Below are 20,388 nucleotides of genomic sequence, written 5' to 3' on the forward strand. Positions count from 1 at the left end.
TTTTTAATTAAAGCTCATAGTTTGTTCATATGTTAACTTTATTTCTCTTTATTGTTTCTTTTTCTAAAATCTTTTATTAATTAATTTCTCTAAACATCTGTGACATTCAGCTGTTTTTCTTCCACAAACATTCTGTTTATTCCTGTTCCTGTATATGCAAACGTAGCCTACTGCTACAAGTAACCAAGTCATAACTTGTAAACTTTGAGCTCTGACTATGGACTGTCCCTTTATGAGCATAAAGCCTGTGTTGTTTTTGTGTCATACTTTGCATGTTATATTTGCTCCTGTGCACATCCATCCATCCATCCATTTTCTTCTGCTTATCCGGGGTCGTGTCGCGGGGGTAGCAGCTTAAGTAGGGAGGCCCAGACTTCCCTCTCCCCAGCCACTTGGGCCAGCTCCTCTGAGGGAATCTCAAGGCGTTCCCAGGCCAGCTGAGAAACATAGTCCCTTCAGCGTGTCCTGGATCTTCCTCTGGGTCTCCTCACGGTGGGACGTGTCCGGAACACCTCACCAAGGCAGTGTCCAGGAGGCATCCTAACCAGATGCCCCAGCCACCTCAACTGGCTCCTCTCGACGTGGAGAAGCAGCGGCTCTACTCTGGGTCCCTTGTGGATGACCGAGCTTCTCACCCCATCTCTAAGGGAGAGCCCAGACACCCTGCGGAGAAAACTTATTTTGGCTGCTTGTATCCGAGATCATGTTCTTTCGGGCACAACCAAAGCTCATGACCATAGATGAGGGTAGGAACGTAGATCGACTGGTAAATTGAGAGCTTCACCTTTTGACTCAGCTCTCTCTTCACCACAACAGACTGATACTGCGCTCGCTTCACTGCAGATGCAGCATCTATCCTTCTATTGATTTCTTGCTCCATTTTCCCCTCATTCATGAACAAGACCCTGAGATACTTCAGCTCCTCCACTTGGAGGAGGACCTGTGCACATAAAACCCAAAATAAACAGAAGCAGTTCAAGGCAGAGTGGCTAGGCTAACTAGCTTCATTTTATTACGTGACAAAGCAATCAAAAGTTCAATGTTTTGTAACAAAACCAGCTATCAGTTTTTATTTGTAATTATCCTTCAAAATAAGAAACTAAAAACTGTAAAACTGTCTTGATAAGTGGATAAATGTTGCTAGAAAGTTGTCAAAAACACATCAGCTTGACTTAATCAACTGACGGCTCGCACCTCCAAGTCATTTGTGCTCATGTCATAACTTTTCAGCTAACTTGATCCTTTGCTAAATGTTAGCTCTGTAGTTTTATTGTTTTTGTGCCTTTTGTCAAAAAACATGGCTGCTTTCAGGGCTGTTTATCACAGGTTCACCTGCTTGGCTAAGTTTGCAGCTCAAAAGCAACACAGGAAATATAGCAAGTTGTGCACTTTGGCAACACAAATACAAGACAGGCATGTTAGACAGGCAGCTATTACCCACAAGCTATCATATTACTGAACTCTCAATAAATAACATTGAACATCTGGCAATAACTAACTAATAATTCAACCTCAATGTCACTACCTGTGCAATAACCTGTCACACAACACGTGTGGTATATGTTGATTATGTGCTGTATATGTATATATATATATATATATATATATATATATATATATATATATATATCTTATATTACTACCTTGAAATACTTATCCTCCATTCAAATACATCCTGTTGCACCATTATATTTATTCTACCATGTTGTTGCGCAATACCTCTCTTTAGGACATACTTTTTGGTACTTTTTTTGTGTACCCTTATTGCATGCATCGTGTATTGGTTTGTTCTGTGATTTTTTTTTCCGCGAGTCCAATCGGTTCTTCTCATCCTGAGCATTTCATTGTACTGTTAACCCTGTGTTAACCTCACATATGAGAAATAAACACAACTTTTTAGCAAGCTAAGTTAATAACATTTTAAAAATTGCGTCTGTGCATTTTTTTGTCATCTAAAATAACTTTATTTTTAACTATACACACTAATTAAAAAAGAGAAAGTAATTTTAGGAAAATAATTAGCACTGTTTATTGTTATGTTTATAGCACTTTTGAATTTGTATGTTTTTAATTCAGGAAGTCCTCTGAACTTTTCCACTGAGCAGCAAACCTTTGATATATGCAAAACCAAAACTGCAGCTGCTCTGTGTTTTTAACAGTAAAACACTCAGCAAGTGTTCGGCTGAGCAGGCTTCACGGTGACTACATGAAAAGGCGCAATGAGTCTGCCTGTGGTCCCACATCATAGAGTTTCTCAAGATGTAGGTCGAAAACAGTTTGATCATAGTAACCAGACTTCCTCTTTTGTGGCTTGTTGCTATGGCAAGACTTCCCTTCCATGCAGGAAGTGACAGGAAGACCCAAGTGATGCGTTCTTTTTTGAGTGTTTGTGTATGAGAAGTGTGCCTGAAGTTTGGGTGGAGCACTCTGCTGCGTTCTTTTGACAGTTTGCGCTTCACAGACAACTTCAGGTTTTTAATCTGGGCCACCATGGCGAAGAACTTCAACAGCTTGGGGATTCCTGTTGGCCACATGGTGAGTTTACATCTCTGTTGGGCGGGCTGAGGTGGTTCTGTAGCTGTTCTTTGTGCCCATTGCTTTTGTTTCTACACTTGTTTCTACACCTAGCGGCTGTGGCTGAGTGGTTAGAGCAGTCGTCCTCCAATGCGAGAGTTGGGGGTTCAAATCCACCAGCAGTCACATGTCGAAGTGTCCCTGGGCAAGACACTGAACCCCTCATAGCCTCTGATGTGTGTCCCATCAGTGTATGAATGTGATCTAAAGCCCTGAATTGTCTCATTAGAATGATTTGTTCAATTAGCTTTGTATAGATCTAGTAGAGTGCTGTATGAATGGGTAAATGAGGACACAGATTGTAGTGTAAAGCGCTTTGAGTATCTTGAAATAAGATAGAAAGGCGCTGTATAAGTACAGTCCATTTACCATTTACCATTACTTGCTCTGAGTGTGATAGAAGTTCTGTGTTAATGTAGAGTTGTTTCTAAGCTTTTCGCTGCACTGATACTTTTATTAGATGATATTATTTTGGAGTGTCAAAAGAGCAGAAGAGCAGATGTGCTGTGCTGGCTTGAGTTTCCTGTCTCACTCTGCAGGGTCAGATCCAGTCGGGCTGCATGGCTACAGTTGGTTGCCACAGAAAACAGGTTGGGCCTTCCTGAGCCAAAAGCAGAAACCAAGCCATGCCTGTTGTCCAATCTGTCAAGTGAAGGCTGACTTGGCTCGAATTCACTCGCTCCGAGACTCATTATATTTCCCGAAATGGTTCAGCTCTGAAAAGAAGTGTCAAGTGTATCTATAGATACATTTTAATGAAGCCAAAAGGTTTTGGATGTTGAGTAATAACTAATATCAGTTTACTCATCTGTCACTGCTTAAAGTGCAGATGTCGAAACGAGTACAAGTAAATGAATGATGAAGGCTGATGATGAGGCTCAGTGAGACTAACCTGTATAAATAAAGGTTGACTTGAATGAAGGATTCATTTTTTTATATGAAGGGTGTCCTGTATAGTCTCACAACAGACTCTAAATTGAATTTTGAGTTCTCAGTTGTAGCGCTCAACCAATTAAGGTGGTATCACTTTGTACTGTGACTCTTAAAAACTAGTTGGTGACTCAAAACAGGAGGAAAGTTGCAAGAAACTCTGAAAATTTGACATTGTTGTCTCATTGAATTCTGTGCTTGCAACAACATGACCAATAAGCTATTTGGCTACATTTTGAAGACCAGTTTTTAAAAATCATTGCCTATTTTTGCGTGTTGATTGTCAAACTACATTCCTGGCCATGCTTATTGCCTACATCATACCAACCTTGGCTTGTTTTGCACCTTCTCGGGACGGGACTTTATTCACTCATTCATCCTTTATTTAGACAGATTGATCCCATTGAGCCTTGGAGACTAATTTACAAGAGAGACCTGATTTCTTAACAAAGAGTGATGACAACAGTGGATAATAATGACAACAATTAACAATCATAAAAGAGGCATACATTTTTTTTTTTAAAATGATTTTTATGATGGGCAGCACGGTGGCGCAACTGGTAGAGCTGCTGCCTCTCAGCGAGCAGGTCCTTGGTTCAAACCCCGGTTCAGGGGCCTTTCTGGGTGGAGTTTGCATGTTCTCTCCGTGCATGCATGGGTTTTCTCCGGGTACTCCGGTTTCCTCCCACAGACAAAAATATGCATGTTAGGCTGATTGGTAACTCTAAATTGTCCCTAGGTGTGAGTGAGAGAGTGAATGGTTGTTTGTCTCGTTTGTCTCTATGTGGCCCTGTGATGGACTTGCGACCCGTCCAGGGTGTACCCCGCCCCTCGCACAGTGATTGCTGGACATGGGCACCAGCGACCCCCGTGACCCAAAATGGAATTAGCGGGTAAAGATAATGGATGGATGGATGGATGGATGGATTTTTATGATTCTTTTCTGGAAACTGACTTGAGTCAGTTCAAAAGGAACTGGCTCTCTTGGTTCCCAAATGGCTCTTCTCAGCTCGGAGGCAGTTCTCAAATAGAAACTGACTTTGGACCCATTACTAGTACCCATCTTGGCAGCCCCATTCCCTCCCCATGTTCAATGTTTAATCTGTTTAATCTGCTAGAGTACATGTTTGAAATTAATTATTTATTTATCATTGATGTGGCTTTTAGTCCTGGACATGTGTTTACATGTTTACAGAGTTTACACTGTAAAATTGCTCATATGCACAACAAATATTGGCAGCCATTTTCTTCTAGTCCATCTTTGTTTTTGTACAAAGAAAATACATTTTGGGGGATGTACAGTACACTTAACCAACTCACATTGTGATCTGTGGTGAGAACAGGGAACAGGTGGAAGAGAACTTGGAGAGGTGGAGATAAGCACTTGAAAGAAGAGGAATGAAAGTCAGCCGTAGTAAGACAGAGTACATGTGTGTGAATGAGAGGGAGGCCGGTGGAACAGTGATGCTACAAGGAGCAGAGGTCACAAAGGTGCAGGACTTCAAGTACTTGAGGTGAACTGTCCAGGAAAATGGGGAGTGTGGTAAAGAGGTGAAGAAGAGAGTCCAGGCAGGATGGAGTGGATGGAGAGAAGTTTCAGGAGTGATTTGTGACAAAAGGTGTTAGCAAAGGTTAAAGGAAAAGTTTACAAGACAGTGGTGAGACCAGCCATGTTGTATGGTCTGGAGACAGAGACATTGACAAAAAGACAGGAGAAAGAACTGGAAGTGAAAGAAATGAAGATGTTGAGGTTCAAGATGTTGAGGTTCTTAGGAGTGACAAGGATGGACAAGATTAGGAATGAGATCATCAGAGGTACAGCCCAGGTTGAACAACTGGGAGATAAAGTTAGAGAGTCCAGACTGAGATGGTTTGGACATGTCCAGAGGAGGGACAGTGGGTATACTGGTAGAAGGATGTTAGAAATGCAGCTGCCAGGAAAAAGACAAAGAGGAGAAATATGGATGCAGTTAGAGAAGACATAGAGGTAGTTGGAGTGAGGACAGAGGATGCAGAGGACAGAGTGAGATGGAGGATGACTCACTGTGGAGACCCCTGAAGAGGGAAAAGCCAAAAGAAAAGAAGAAGACAGTACACTAAGCCAACTAGATATTGTCACAATTTTAAAAAGGCATTTGATTTTCATTTGTGTGCACCTTTCAATTCTACTTTTTTTTGGAAACTCCTCTAAAAAATTAACGAAGTCCTGTGGAATAGACCAGTCTGGAAAGGTGAGTTTATTGAGGTTTTAAAGGTTTGGAAGGAGTTCATGATGCAGATGGAAAGTGGGAAAACAGTTCTGGAAGTTGGGACACAGGTTGAGGGCTCTGAAGTTCACTGGAGTGGAGACCCTGGAAGAAAAGGTTGGTAGGGTTTGTGATGAAGTGTAATGTTGGCAAATTTCAGAGTGTTATGGATTATTAAGCACAGTAAAAGTAAGAAGAATCACAAACTCAATACTGGACATGCAGCCATGTATTAAGAACAGGAATATTATACATACGTATATGGTCAAAATGACCAAAAATGGATTGGAACATTTGGAGACTCTATCTCAAAATATGATGCACATTGTTATATTTTTAACTCTCCATTTAGTCACTGTGTTTAAGTTTCACTCGACACTATTGGCCAATGCAGCAACAAGAGCCATGTTTGGTCATCAAGATAAAAATAAACTTCTCACCTGTCCACTCATAACACAATACGTATCACAACACCCAACATTTGGATGCAGTCTGTCAAAGGCTAGGCCGGAGTGGGCGAGTGTGACTACAAAAACGATCAATATAACTCATGTGGGAGAACTCGGAAATCCTTCTGACCAACATTGATGCCATCGCACTCGGATGTCATTTGTCACATGGGTTCAATATGAACAACACACAAAGCTAACTAAATGACAATGGGTGATCTAGTATGCATATCTTTGCACACAAACCAAACGTCTTATTTAAACAGTAGCTTAATAAACTTTCATTCATTCAACCTTTATGTATACAGGTTAATCCCACTGAGCCTCGGGGACTCATTTACAAAATACAGTCACAACAATATATGTAGGGGAATACTTATTTAGTCGGAACCAACAATACACCTTTTAACAGATGTTTACCCCAACCGTCCGTGTGAACCGACCTTGATTTAATTATGGATTCTTGGCAACGTGGCAATTCCCCTCACTCAAATAAAGACACACAACCCGATCAATTAAAAGCACAATTCTGTCACGTTTATTTTCAGTTTGAATAGTGACAATATGGCAAATATATGAAATATGAATGAATAACCAAATGGTGTTATTTCAGAAGGGTACATAATATAAGATAGCTTAAAACTTTGAGAAGAGATGTTATTCAATTTTGGATTAATGTTAAAATTTAGGTTAACTTTATCTCTGATTCGTACAGTCAGTTAAAGGTGTCTAAACTTGGTTGACACTGACACGTTCCTTTCATCAGAAGAAAGATGTTTCGTCCGACCAGGAGACATCCATCATCTCATTACCCATTATGGATATGATACCAAAACCAGAGGTTCACGCTGTCACCGGAGGGATGTTTTCCTCCTGGTCCACGTCTGATCCAGCAGGCGGTTGCCTCATCATTCCGATGTGTTTGAGCAATTTACAAGGACTTTTCTCCATTTCACCCATCTGAGGTGGACTGGGACTGGAACCTGGCTTCCTGCTGATTCCTGGGTCTGGCTTGGAGCCAGCTCTCAGCCAATGCATGTCATATATGGAAAATGGTCATTATAGTCCAAATTTAAAAATAAAAATTAATATTTCCCTCTTGTTGAGAGCCCTCCATCCAAAAAAACAAACCAAAACCGCCAATCTAATTTGTGTTTGTAGACGATACTGTAAATCCAGTGGTTTTTTAAAACGTTATTTATTTAATAACTTACATTACCGTGTCCCCGAATCCTTGCTAGTGAGCCGTTCCTCACTTCTGACACATAACCCAGTGCCTGCTGGAGGGAAGGAGACGTGGGTGGGGGTCGTGGAGTGAGTTGTGATGCATTAGGAGCGCATGCAGAAAAGCCACATTTACAAAACAGAAGCAGATGGCGAACAAGTTGTTTTAACTGACTTGCAGATGAGTTATTTAAGATATTGCACAAGAAACAATGCAAAATCTATTAAATATATTCAGTTCAGTAGAAATGGTTCTGGTAATGAAATGGTTAGCAGTTCTGGAGCGACTAAAGTAAAGGATCGATTTGAGGTGTAAACCAGAAAGAAAGTTTAAAAGCTGTGAGAAGCCGATGAAAGTAAAAGGAACAAGCGAGAATATTGCTGTTTATCCAAAGGATAAACTGCTGATGATGTCATCTACAAGGTTGACTTGAGGGAGGTAGCAGACTGTGGAATGGTCAACGGTGGCATTAAGAGACTTGAAACCCACCAGTTGTCAGTTTTGAGTTTAAGGAAGATGTGAGCAAACCAGTTCTTAGTTTATACACATTAATGGTGAGAGTACTGGCTCGATTTATAAACTGAAGAGCCAGCGCAGTCAGTGTGCAGGTTTTCTCACGCAATGATGCCCACCTGGCACGCTCACTTTAACACCTCTGAGCAGTTTTTACTCACAGTCTGCGTACATGTCGAGTGTGGGAGGAAGCCCAGACATTTTGTGAACTTCAGACATGTGCATATGAATTAAAAACAAATATTTTCTGTTCCTGTTTCAATAAAATCACCATAACATTTAAGTGCTGATCTGGATCTTTGCTGTGTTTTTACTTTTATTGGGTGGTCATGTAGGGCTGTGAAGAGGCACGGTTGTCTTCACAGGTTCAGTAATAATGGTAAAAAAAAAAAAAAACTTTGCAAGAAGTGAAGTTTGTGCTCAAAAAGCTGAATGGAAGCTGTTGTCATCAGTTCAACCACTTCCTGTGAAAGTAGCCTCGGCTTGTTGCACGACGTCGTTACACGGAGGGGAGGAAATGCTACATGCAGCTGATGTTCACATTTCACTTCCTTAATGTATGGATTCATACAGCTTGAAGAGCGCAGTGCAACTGATATGTTGAAATGTATGAAAACTGCTTTCGGTTGTTCTTTTTCTGAACGTGCAAAGTGAACATCACGTGCTTTTCACAGTTGGTGTAAATTTAATGGTGTGAATGTTTATGAAGCATTCCCACTATTGTGATCCTTTTTGCTTCTGTTCGTTTTTCGGCGTGATTCTCATCTTGCAGTTTTCAATCTATTTCAACAACTCATCAAAATGTTCAGCTGTTTCAGGACAATCCTGTTATGACTGTTGGTATTGGTGCAACTTTGGCTTTTTGAAATATTTAGCCTTTTCTGACTTTTTTCTCATAGAAAATTAATTGAGCTCATTTTACATCCTTCAAATCTTTAGCTCTGTTTACAACATTTTACTGCTCCTTTCGCATTTTGTTCTGCTTCAGCTTCTTTCAGCTTCCTTGTGCAAATATAATAAAAAAAAATATATGTTCAGCTAATTTCAGCAGTTTTATCAGTTGTTCTTTCAGATTCTTTCTGCTAACTACAACATTTTTCTGCTTCTTCTAACTTCTTTCTACCAATTTCAGCTTGTTAAGCTCCTTTCAGCTGATTTCTAAAAGTTTCAGCATTTTCTGCTATTTCTGCTACTATTTCTGCTGCTTTTATGCTATTTTTTTAGTCTTTTAAGCTAATTCTACATTTTTTGCACTCATTTAATCTGTTTTTGGCCTAATTCAGCAAAAATGTGTTCTCCCCACTTCATTCTTGTATTTTCAGTTTCTTTATGCTTTTTTAGCTACTATTCAGATTTATTTTATTTTTTGCTAATTTCAGCTTTTTTTCAGGTCATTTACACCTTTTATACTAATTTTTGCTTCTAGCAGCAAACATGTTCTTTCTTATTTCTTCAGCTAATTTAAGCTTGTTCCACCTTTTCATCTACTTTTTAAATTGCATTTTTAGATCATTTCAGTTTTTTTCAGATTAATTTAATTTTTTTGTAGTAATTTATCCTACTTTCAGCCTATTTAACTTCTTTAAGGTAATTTCAGCTTATTGTGCTCCTTTCGGCCTTTTTCTGCTAGTTTCAGCTTTTTCTGCTATTTTTTAGCTGTTTTGTGCTAAATTTAACTTTTTCAGTTAATTCCACAGCTTCGTTATCTCATTTCAGCTCCTTCCAAATCTTTTTAGTAGTTTAAGTTTCTGTCTGCTTTTTCAGCAATTTTTGTTGTTGTTGCTAATTTCAGCTTTTTTGACTAATATTTTTGTGCTAATTTTTGCTTATTTAAACATAATTGGGCAACTATGTGTTCTTTCTGCTTTATTTTGCCAACTTAGCTTGAGCTTCCATTTCAGCTACATTTCAGCATGTTTTAGCTAATTTCAGCAGTTCTTCAGCAAGTTCATCAGCAATAAGCATTCACACTGCATTTTTGCAGGAAATGTAATTTCTCTAGTTATTTTAGATTCAGTCCAGGTTGGTTTCCCGACTACAACAAATATTGATGTGAAACAGCAAACTCCACAGAAAGGTTTGATATCCGGTGTTTTCCTGTGTTTCTGGCTGGATGTGACGCCTCATGGCTGACTTTTCTTTCTGTTCGCAGAGCCAGGCGTTGTCAGATGGAGGTAAGCAGGAGAAGTGGAGCTCGCTGCTAATCTTACTTGTACAATCTGAAACACGTCTGTACATGAAAATATCTGATTCCATCCCTCGCCTGGGTTAGTCTTTTCAGCGTTGATAAACGAGTGTCTTTGTGATCGTGTTGCAGAGCTGAACATGACTGCACGCGGCTGTGGAGGCAGCAGCTCCAGCCTTCCAGGGACCCCAGGCGGAGACGCCGGCCCCGCCAACAGCGTGCTGAGCTGGGCCGTCTCCTTTGAGAAGCTGCTGGAGGACCCCTGCGGGGTCAGTAACTTCACGGTGAGAAACACTCGACGCAGTTTTAGAGCTTTAACAAGCTTTGAAAAATGTTTTTTTACTTGCTGATGTTTTTGTGTTGTCAAGAAAAGCGCACGTGTTCATGCTGTCTGCTTGTTTGTCCGCAGGCCTTCCTCAAGTCAGAAGTGAGTGCAGAGAACATTTTATTCTGGCAGGCGTGTGAGAAGTTCAGGAAGATCCCTGCAAACTCTTTGGATGAAGTATGATGGCTGTTTCTACCATTTATTTAATGAAGTAGATTGTGAGAGTGGTGGCGCAGAGGTTAGAGAAGGTGGGCCTATGATTGGAAGATCGCCGGTTCAACTCCCGGTACCGACAACATGAAAATGTGGGTGGGATAGGTGAAGCACCCACACCTGCCTGCACCCTCATTTGCCCCACTCTGGGCCCTTGAGCAAGGCCCTTAACCCCCACCATCTGCTCCGACAGCAGCTCTCTGCTCCTCACAGAGGGCTGTGGTAGCTCGGTGGTCTGTGGTTGTGTCAGGAAGGACACCTGGTGTAAAATTAATCACCAAGTCTTCGTGTGACTTAGTTCGCTGTGGTGACCGACCCCTGAAGAAGCGAGCAGCTGAGGGAATAAATAAATAAATTAGATTAATTTTTACCCAATATATTGTTGTAACCCTCTACTATTTTTTAATAAATACACTCTATAACCATTTACTTACATTTTTTAAGTAGAATCTTTATGAGAAGTGATGTAGTAGTTGCTCAATGTTGTCTTAAATACCCATCTTTTACTGTTGATGAACAAAACTTAATATTTTTCTGTTAACTGCAGTGATGGATGATGGTATTTAAGTTAGCTCTATGGAGACATTTTTTTTTCTTCTATTGTCAAAATAAATTCTTCTGCTCACAAAATGACAAATTCGATATTTACCAGTTTGTAAGAACGCTCATCTTTCAGGGCCATTAGACATTCAGGGTCTTTGTGGATTATTTCAGTCGTGAGATTCTGGGATCAAAAATGAAAGCTTGAAGTCAAAATGAAATTTATCCAGAAATTTGGAATCGTCTCAGCTGTGCTCATGTGTTTCTATGTTTTAACAATTTATAAAGTCTGATCGGGAAGGAAAGTTTAAGTTCTTAAAAGTGTCGCCCCTGTTGGCAGCTGAAAGCAGCAGCTCGCTCTATCTACAATACCTACCTGTCTGAAAGCGCTCCTGACCCGGTAAACATCGACGACACCGCCAAGACGGAGGAGAAGGACTTGGAGCAGCCTACTCCGGACATGTTCAACCGAGCTCAGACGCAGGTCTGCATTGGCTCCCGTCGACTCGGCATTAACGATGACTCGTAGTTTGACTGTTTCACGTTTGTTGTGCCAGATTTTCAAGTTGATGAAGATGGACAGCTATAGGCGCTTCGTCCGCTCTCCTCTCTACCAGAGCTGCACCTTAGCGAGCGTCGAAGGCAAACTTCTGTCACGGCTCTCTGCAGGGCCGAGGCACATGGGGTCCTGGGAGGACGTGGTCACGAACACCTCAAGTGACACGATGGTTAGGCGAACTGAGACAAAGACATTCCTGTTTGGTCTTTGCTGCAAAATTATAAATTTTATTCTTTAAACAGAGCAAGAAGTCAGACTCTTTGTTGGGTGGGAAGAGAGCCTCGGAGAAACGGCCACAGATGAGAGGATCCTGGGGAGGTAGTGCCATCTAATACATTTTGTGCCTCTGTTCTAATATACTAAGAAAAATAAAATTTTTGTCTCATTTTTCTTGTTTTGTTGTTTTTTAATTTGTTTACTGAAGATCCATCCAATGACCAAGTCTCAGGAGGTTTAAAAAACTCCCATCTATCAGTGAAATCCACCAGCAATGTGGAGCTTGGCGCCCTCCACAGGCAGCATCCGGTAAGTACACCTGTGACAAAAAACTGAACACAAGCTGCTGTAATTTAGTTTTTATTAACAACACAAGAGAAAGTGTAGTTTTGAATAGATTTATTTTATTTTCTCTGGGTTCTGTAGAATGGCCATTCCAGCCCTCGCTTGTCTGACCGGGGGGGTGGAAGTGGAGGTCGTGTCGGGGTGGAGGGAGGTTACTGCTGTGTCTACCTGCCGGACGGGAGCGCCTCTCTGGCCCCCACAAGAGACGGCCAACAGATCAAAGACATGCTGGCTAATCTGTGTGAGAAGAGAGGCTTCCCACTGAAGGATGTGGCCATTTATCTTAATGGCAAGAACAAGGTGACTCAACTAAAACTGAAGTACCCACAATCCTCCTCTCCAACAGTGTTTGTGAGACCAGATGACCTCAAAATGACCTTGACTTCTTCCTGTCTGAGACTTGATCTCCATCTCTCCTGCAGCCCTTACTGCTGGACCAGGACTGCTCCGTGCTGAGAGATCAGCAGGTCACTCTCGAGCTCTGGGTGACATTTGCGTGAGTCAGCCGAGTCTCTTCCTTCTTTTGATTTCTCCCACTCCTGTGTTAGTCACCACAGCAGGCTTTCACGCCCACTGCACCGCGCCATATTTCACCAGATTAAAGGGTGATATGAAACAGATCAATTCTTCGATTGTGTGGATGTTCATGAAGCATTCACACTGTTGTGATCCATTTTTCTTCCGTACGTTTTTCAGCATCTTTCGCGTTCCACAATTTTTGTGCTATTTCAACAAATCATAAAGCAAATGTTCGGCTCGTTCAGGAGAAGGGTGATATGACTTTTGGCACTGGTGCAACTTTAGCTTTTTGAAATATTTAACATTTTCTGCTATTTATTTCCTCATAGAAAATGAACTGAGCTCATTTTACATCCTTCAGGTCTTTAGATGTGTTCACAACCTTTTACTGCTCCTTTCACATTTTGTTCAGGTTCAGCTTGTTTCAGCTTCCTTGTGCAAATAAAAAAAATCTGCTAATTTCAGCAGTTTTTTCAGCTGTTTTGTGCTCCTTTCTTCTTTATTCTGCTAACGACAACATTTTTGTGCTTATTCTAACATCTTTCTGCTAATTTCAGCTTATTATTCTAATGTCAGCTTATTTCTGCAAGTTTCAACTATTTCTATTTCAGCTACTATTTTTAGCAGTTTTATGCGAATTTGAGCTTTTTCAGCTAATTTCATATTTTTTGCACTCATTTAAAATATTTTCAGCCTAATTTAGCAAAAATTGCTTTCTTTACTCAGTTCTGGTAATTTAAGCTTCTTTCTGCACTTTTAGCTGCTATTCAGCTGTTTTTATTTATTTATTTTTTCAAATTTCTGTTTTTTTTTTCAGATAATTTCCACTTTTTTGTGCTAATTTCTGCTTCATTAGGCTTAATTGGACACAGTTATCCTCTTTCCACTTTCTTCTGGAAATTTAGTCTTTTTTCTGCTTTTTTTAGCTACTCTATTCAGCTGTTTTTGGTTTGTTTTTGCAAATTTATGCTGTTTTCAGATAAATAAAAGTTTTTCATTGTAATTTCTGCTATTTCAGCCTAATTAACTTCTTTCTACTAATTTTAGCTTGTTATGCTCCTTTAAGCTTATTTCTGCTAGTTTGTTATTTCAGCTACTATTTAGCTGTTTATGCTAATTTTAGCTTTTTCATCCAATTCCCCTTTTGTTGCATTCATTTCAACTTATTTCAGCAAAAATGTACTCCTTCCACTTCCTTCCAGCAATTTAAGCTTCTTTCTTTTTTATTAGCTACTTTTCAGCTGTTTTTTTGTTTGTTGCTAATTTCAGCTTTTTTTCAGATTATTTCCACTTTTTTGTGCTGATTTATGCTTCTTTCAGCCTAATTCAGCAAATATGTATTCTTTCAAGATAATTTCAGCTGTTTTTCAGCAAGTTCTAAAGCAATAAGCATTCACACTGCATTTCCGTAGGAAATGTAACTTCTCTAGTTCAATAGGTTGTCAAATGGAGTCAAGAATGATGCTTGTCAGCTTCCTTTGACTGATTTTAATCAAAGTTTGACGTGTGGGGGTGTTAGTGATGTGTGTTTGTGTTGCAGACTGGAGATTGCTTTCACCAGCAGAACAGTGGGGATCAAGGTGAAGTCCAGTAAGACTCTGCAGGAAGCCCTCTCTGTGGTGATGCAGAAACACCAGCTCAGACCTCAGGAGACCGTGGTCACCATGGTGAGTGTGTTGCACGCCACGCCTGTTCTTAGTGAGTGAATGATTAACATTTTCTCTGCGATGTAAATGAGTTCAAATATATCCTCGGTGGATTTAAAGTTGTGTCCTGAACCCCGAGTGCTTTGAATAAAAAGTCATGCATGAACAAACTGGATGGTTCAGTTATTGTGTGAATGTCTCTGAAGCTTACATTCACTGAGATTCGTTGTTTTTCTGCAGGTTTTTCTGCAGTTTCTGTGCAATTTCAACAACTCATATCAAAACATTGAGCTCATTCAGGACATTCCCGCTACGACCTTTGCAGTTTAGAAATATTTAGCTTTTTTAGCCATGTTTTACTCTTTGAAAACGAATGGAGCTCTTTTCAATTCAATTCAATTCAGAGAGGAGCCTCATTACTGAAAGATCTTCCTTCCATTCTGCTTTTGGAAACGCTAGGAAACGCGAGTAAGCCTGCAGTCTGAGAGCTAAGTGCTCTGTTGAGAAATATGGAACAATTAGATCTGTAATATAACATGGAGCTAGGTTGTTGAGGGCCTTGTAGGTTAGAAGTAAGATTTTGAATTCAGTTCTGAATTTGAGATCCATCTTTTTACATTTTTCAAAAAACCTTTGTGCTGTTTCAAACCTTTTACTGCCTTTTCAGCTTTTCTTCTGGTTCAGTTCATTTCAGCTCCTTTGTTCTTTATTTAGCTTCTTTCTGCTGAATTCAGCTCTTTTATGCTTTTCCAGCTACTTTTTTAAAACCAATTTCAGCATTTTTTAGATTATTTTTAATGTTTATGCTCTTTTTTAGCCTCTTTCTGCTATTTTCAACTATAAAAAACATTTTAAAGTACGTTTCTACTACAGTAACTCTAAACTTCTCCTGCTGACCTTTAGGTGCATTAATGGCCTTGCACCCTCATACCTCTCTGACCTTATGTTCCTTCTCGGGCTCTGAGATCATCTGTCCAGCTGCTTTTGGTTGTACCAAAAACCAGTTTGAAGCTCAGAGGAGATCGGGCCTTTTCAGTCATGGGTCCTAAACTTTGGAATAATCTGCCCCCAACATTAGACAGTCCACTTCACTTCCTGTTTTTAATTTTTTCCTTAAAACGCACCTGTATTCACTGATGTTTAACACAGTGTGATTTGATTTACTGTTTTATTGTTCTGTGTTTATTACTCCCATTGATTTTATTGTTAAGCACTTTGGTAACAGCTGCTGTTTTTAAATGTGCTTTATAAATAAATTTAACTAGACTTTAATTACAGTTTGTTCATTTCAGATTTTTTCGTAATCTATTTAACCTCTTTGCCTATTTCAACTTATTCTGCTCATTTAAATTTCTGCTGTTTTTTCTACTGTTTTTATTTTCCTTCTTTCAGCAAATGTCAACTGTTGAACTCGCGTTAAGAATGTTACCTTTTCAGCCTGGGTTCAACTTCTGCAGCTTTCAGCAACAACCATTCAGCAAAAAGCTGCATTTTTTCAGGAAATGCATTTTTTTCTAGTTAGAATGGTTTCTTTTTTTTGTATGTAGAAAATGTACTACATTTTATTTTGTGCACAAGTTGTCTTTTCACCCAGTGCTTTTTGGAAACGTTTAGCAAAACTTGTTGGGTAGTTTTCTTGGCTGAACTGGTTGAATCAAATAAAACACGTTTGTTTCCAGATATAAAGTAACTTTAAAGGTTGTTCTGTCCAAAAACCTTCATGTGAGCTCGCTTCATCCAGGACAGCTCTGATTCAGGATCATTGTGTGAACAAACGTTTTTCTTGTGACAGCAGTCGAGCTCATCTTGTTCTAACTTTACAAGAGAGCAGGTTAAGTTTAATCATCTGGAAATGATCTAATGGTAAAACTTCCTTAGGATTTCAATAAAAAAGATCACTTAAATGAGGCCATGATGGACTTTGAACATTGAACTTCTACTGCCGGGCCTGAACCTGGTTCTGTGTTCTGAGGTTGGATGCTCTGTAGTTAATCATCCAACAACTGATTAGTTGACCTTTTCTTCAGGAGGCGTTGTGATTCTGCATCACCTGCTAATCACACGTAAAATGTTTGTTTTGGAGCAGCAGTTTTCTGGACATGACACTCCTTCGCTTGTAGTTTCTGGATAATTTTCGTGACCAATCATTTCTCAGATCAACGTCACAGATCGATGATTATTCTGAAAAAAGAAAAAGTCTCCAACGTTACAGTTCTATTTTCTACTCACATGCAGATGTTGGACCTAATAAAGCTCAAACCTGCTGTTGATGCAGATTTGAATGAAAGACATTTCTGACTCGTGAAAATCCCCCTTTTTTTATTTTTCAGGTTTTCACTGCATTCCTTAAACCAGTGGTTCTCAAACCAAAAAAATATATATATTATTATTATTTTTTTTAACAAGAACGTAGATGTTTAACAACCCATTAAAATACACCTAAATGCAGGAAATCACATCTACTTTATTACAATTTTCTGGGGGAGGACCCCCCCAGACCCTGTGACAACTGCTGTTCTGATTCTGTTCAGTTTTATGTCAAGAGTTTTCTGTAATAATTTGAAGAAGTGGCAAAACGTTGATTCTGTTCATTATGTGAACAGGTAAAGTTTGTAAGTAGTTTTTAATACTGTTAATTTTCTCACACTGTAATTTTTGGAAGTTAAAATAAAAAATTGTTAATTGTGTCCTGAATGAAACTAAAAATATAAAAATTGTATTAACAATATTAAAGAGCAGGTCTTATATATTTATGTTACACAAATATTTCCATTGCATTAAAGAGACAAATAGAAGAAAATGATTTAATAAACATGAGGGTTATGAGGGGGTCCCTGAACCCAAAAGGCCTGAGAACACCTGCCTCAAACGTTCTCACTCTTTGTCAGTCGATCTGCTGTCGAGAACCAGTGAGGAGGTTTTTAAGAGTTAAGTTTTTGGTTCTTTCAAATGTCTTAATTTCTGGATTTTCATTCAGTGAAGATAAAATGTTGCAAATAGGCACTTTAACAGCCCAGTGTTTTCACGACAGGACTCTTGTGCGTGAGCTTCAAATGTAAATTTGACTAAAACACTGGTTGTAAATCAACTTCACTGAGTGAGAGATTTAGATGAAATGTTTAGATGAAACTGAACTGCATTTAACAGCATCTCCTCTGCTTTTTTATTCCATAATGAAACATGTGTCCTCTACTCCCTCACAGCTGCGACTGTGTGTCAGAATATGTCCAAAGTAAATCCTTCTCTCTTTGTTCCAGGTGGGAAGTGACGAGCCCTTGAACTTGAGCAGCTCTGTTTACAGTCTGGCCAATAAGACGATCCGACTGGACAAAACCAAAGGTCACTATTTCTTTAAAACACCCAGATATTTGCTTTAAATTGGACCAGACAAAACTGTATCTGCATCGTTTCGGCTGATGTTCTGCACAGCTCCCTGAGAAGCACAACCGCAGGGTTAGAGGGAGCCTGGTGACTAACTTAAAGTGGAATAAATCACGTAGCGGCGTTCTCCTCATCAGCTGCGTGAGCTTCGTGTGCTCAGCTGCATGAGGGTCTTTTTCTTTGCATTTACCGTATTTTTCGGCCTCTAAAGCGCACCGGATTATAAGACGCATTACGTGAAACCAAACAGTCAGATAAGTCAAATTTATTCAACTCATTCACAATAAATCTCAGCATTGTTCAGTTGTAACACATAAAACTGGTTCGAGGTCAGTAAGCACAACCAGAGTTAATACATAATGTGCACCGGATTATAAGGCTCACTGTCAATTTTTGAGAAAATTAAAGGATTTTGAGTGCGCCTTATAGTCCGAAAAATACGGTAATTGTTTCTTAATGGCCTATATAATCATTTTGTCTTTGCAGCTAGCTGAGGACTATTTCAGCCTTCACTTCACCTCTCTGCTTTCTTCAAGTCTCCACGATCGTGTCTTTTGATTTTGATTTCCTTCGTGTGTTTCTCTTTATTCTTTCTGCGGTCTGAAACGTCTGACTCCGTTTGGTTTGTTTACTGCCGTGTCATTTTCACTTCACTCGCCTCCTAAACAAACAGAATCCACTTCGCTTTGGATCTGAGCTCTGCGCTTCAGCACCTTTCACCAGGAGTAAGCAGATCTGTGTGAAAATACAGTTAGAGACGTTTTTATTTTATTTCTGTGAACTCAGGTAAAGACCTGACCTTCATCCCCAAAGGAAGTGCTTCTTGTGCTGCCACGCAGGTGAGACGTTGCTAAATGAAACAACACAAGTTTTTATTATTATATTATTATTTATTATTATATAATATATGTATTTTTATTTAAAGTGCCGATTAAATAGCAACATACAACAAGTTTGTGACAATTGTTAAAAGCAAGTAAATGACCTGATTAACTGGCATCAGGAGTTTGTTTGCAGAGGTCTAACATTAAATTAGTAATGTAATGTTTTTTTTTTACTAATAATTAAAATTTTCTGCAGATATAGATGCACAATAAAACAGTGGTGCCTGATGAATCTTCCAAATGTAATATAAAAAAAGTTGTTTTTTTTTCCCCATTAATTCTTTGAACAAGAGCTTAGAAAATATTCTTGAGTTTCCAAACTCTTTCTTGCCCATTAACATACATCCATCCATCCATCCATCCATCCATCCATCCATCCATCCATCCATCCATCCATCCATCGTCTTTACCCACTTCTTCCTTTTCGGGTCACAGGGGTCACTGGTGCCCAGGTCCAGCAATCCCTGTGCGAGAGGTGGGGGACACCCTGGACAGTTCTCCAGTCCATTACATGGACACATAGAAACAAACAACCATTCACTCGCTCACTCGCACCTAGAGACAATTTAGAGTTACCAATCAGCCTAACATGCATGTTTTTGGTCTGTGGGAGGAAACTGGAGTACCCGGAGAAAACCCACGCATGCACTCAGAGAAAATGCAAACTCCACCCGGGATTTGATCCGGCAACCTTCTCGCTAAGAGGCAGCAGCAACTGAGCCACCGTGCTGCCTGCCCGTTAACAGCCAATTCTGAATCATCCCACAAAGTGACAAAGCTTAAAACAGTTTTCAGTCCATACATTTTAACTACTTTGTAAACTTTTCATTGGCCAGAGCAGCTGATTAAAGAAATCAATAGTTAATGTTTGTTGGACAAGTTTTTAATTTCCTCTTAATTTATACAATCCATAGCAACACACTAATCTGGATTACACAGTTCATTTATTTCTTTTTACAAATGTGTCACCTTTATCACTTAAAGACTTAAACATTTATTTTAATTCAATCAATCAATCAAAACATTATTTCAGACACACACATGGTCCATAGTAAACAAAAACAGGCAAAAAAAGATAATAACAAGACACAATGAAAATAGAACCGTCATCTATTGCCATATAAATTAAGGCGCCAGTGATTCCACAGACTAGAAAATAACCGAGCTTTGTATGGAGCTGGTCAGAGTATAAATGATGCTATCTGTTAGCCTGCATATACATCTGTACATAAGGTTTCGAAGCACAGCAGCACAAGTTGGTACTTTAGCATTTACGAGCATCTGACTGGCACTGCTCCATCGCAGAACCTTAAGCAGCATCCTCATGTCATCGTTGTACGATACCTGAAGTTTATGCTTACTGCTTTTTCTGTGATGCCACCACATGTGGGCTGTATACACTGGAGTACAATATGCTTTAAAGATACAGTTTTTACAGATACTGAGCACATAGAGAACTTCCAAAATGTATATAACACACACATATCTCTATCTATCTATCTATCTATCTATCTATCTATCTATCTATCTATCTATCTATCTATCTATCTATCTATCTATCTATCTGTCTGTCTGTCTGTCTGTCTGTCTGTCTGTCTGTCTGTCTGTCTGTCTGTCTGTCTGTCTGTCTGTCTGTCT

The 20,388-nt window shown here is 39.5% G+C and overlaps 1 protein-coding gene across 1 annotated transcript in view; it reads left to right on the forward strand.

Annotated features, from left to right (window-relative positions):
- Window positions 1-1,297: 1,297 nt before the first annotated feature.
- rgs14b (regulator of G protein signaling 14b) overlaps window positions 1,298-20,388 on the forward strand; it is a 22,624-nt gene continuing 3,533 nt past the window's right edge. The window contains exons 1-14 of the mRNA XM_037675870.1: window positions 1,298-1,393; window positions 4,848-4,874; window positions 10,090-10,111; window positions 10,255-10,406; window positions 10,532-10,624; window positions 11,541-11,684; window positions 11,758-11,928; window positions 12,002-12,077; window positions 12,184-12,284; window positions 12,402-12,620; window positions 12,743-12,816; window positions 14,380-14,506; window positions 17,743-17,824; window positions 18,653-18,705. Coding sequence (XP_037531798.1) covers window positions 1,298-1,393; window positions 4,848-4,874; window positions 10,090-10,111; window positions 10,255-10,406; window positions 10,532-10,624; window positions 11,541-11,684; window positions 11,758-11,928; window positions 12,002-12,077; window positions 12,184-12,284; window positions 12,402-12,620; window positions 12,743-12,816; window positions 14,380-14,506; window positions 17,743-17,824; window positions 18,653-18,705 — 1,437 coding nt within the window. The remainder of the gene's footprint in view (window positions 1,394-4,847; window positions 4,875-10,089; window positions 10,112-10,254; window positions 10,407-10,531; window positions 10,625-11,540; window positions 11,685-11,757; window positions 11,929-12,001; window positions 12,078-12,183; window positions 12,285-12,401; window positions 12,621-12,742; window positions 12,817-14,379; window positions 14,507-17,742; window positions 17,825-18,652; window positions 18,706-20,388) is intronic.

This window comes from Nematolebias whitei, chromosome 4 (assembly GCF_014905685.2).
Source record: "Nematolebias whitei isolate Nwh7 chromosome 4, NemWhi1, whole genome shotgun sequence".
NCBI classification, from domain to species: domain Eukaryota; kingdom Metazoa; phylum Chordata; class Actinopteri; order Cyprinodontiformes; family Rivulidae; genus Nematolebias; species Nematolebias whitei.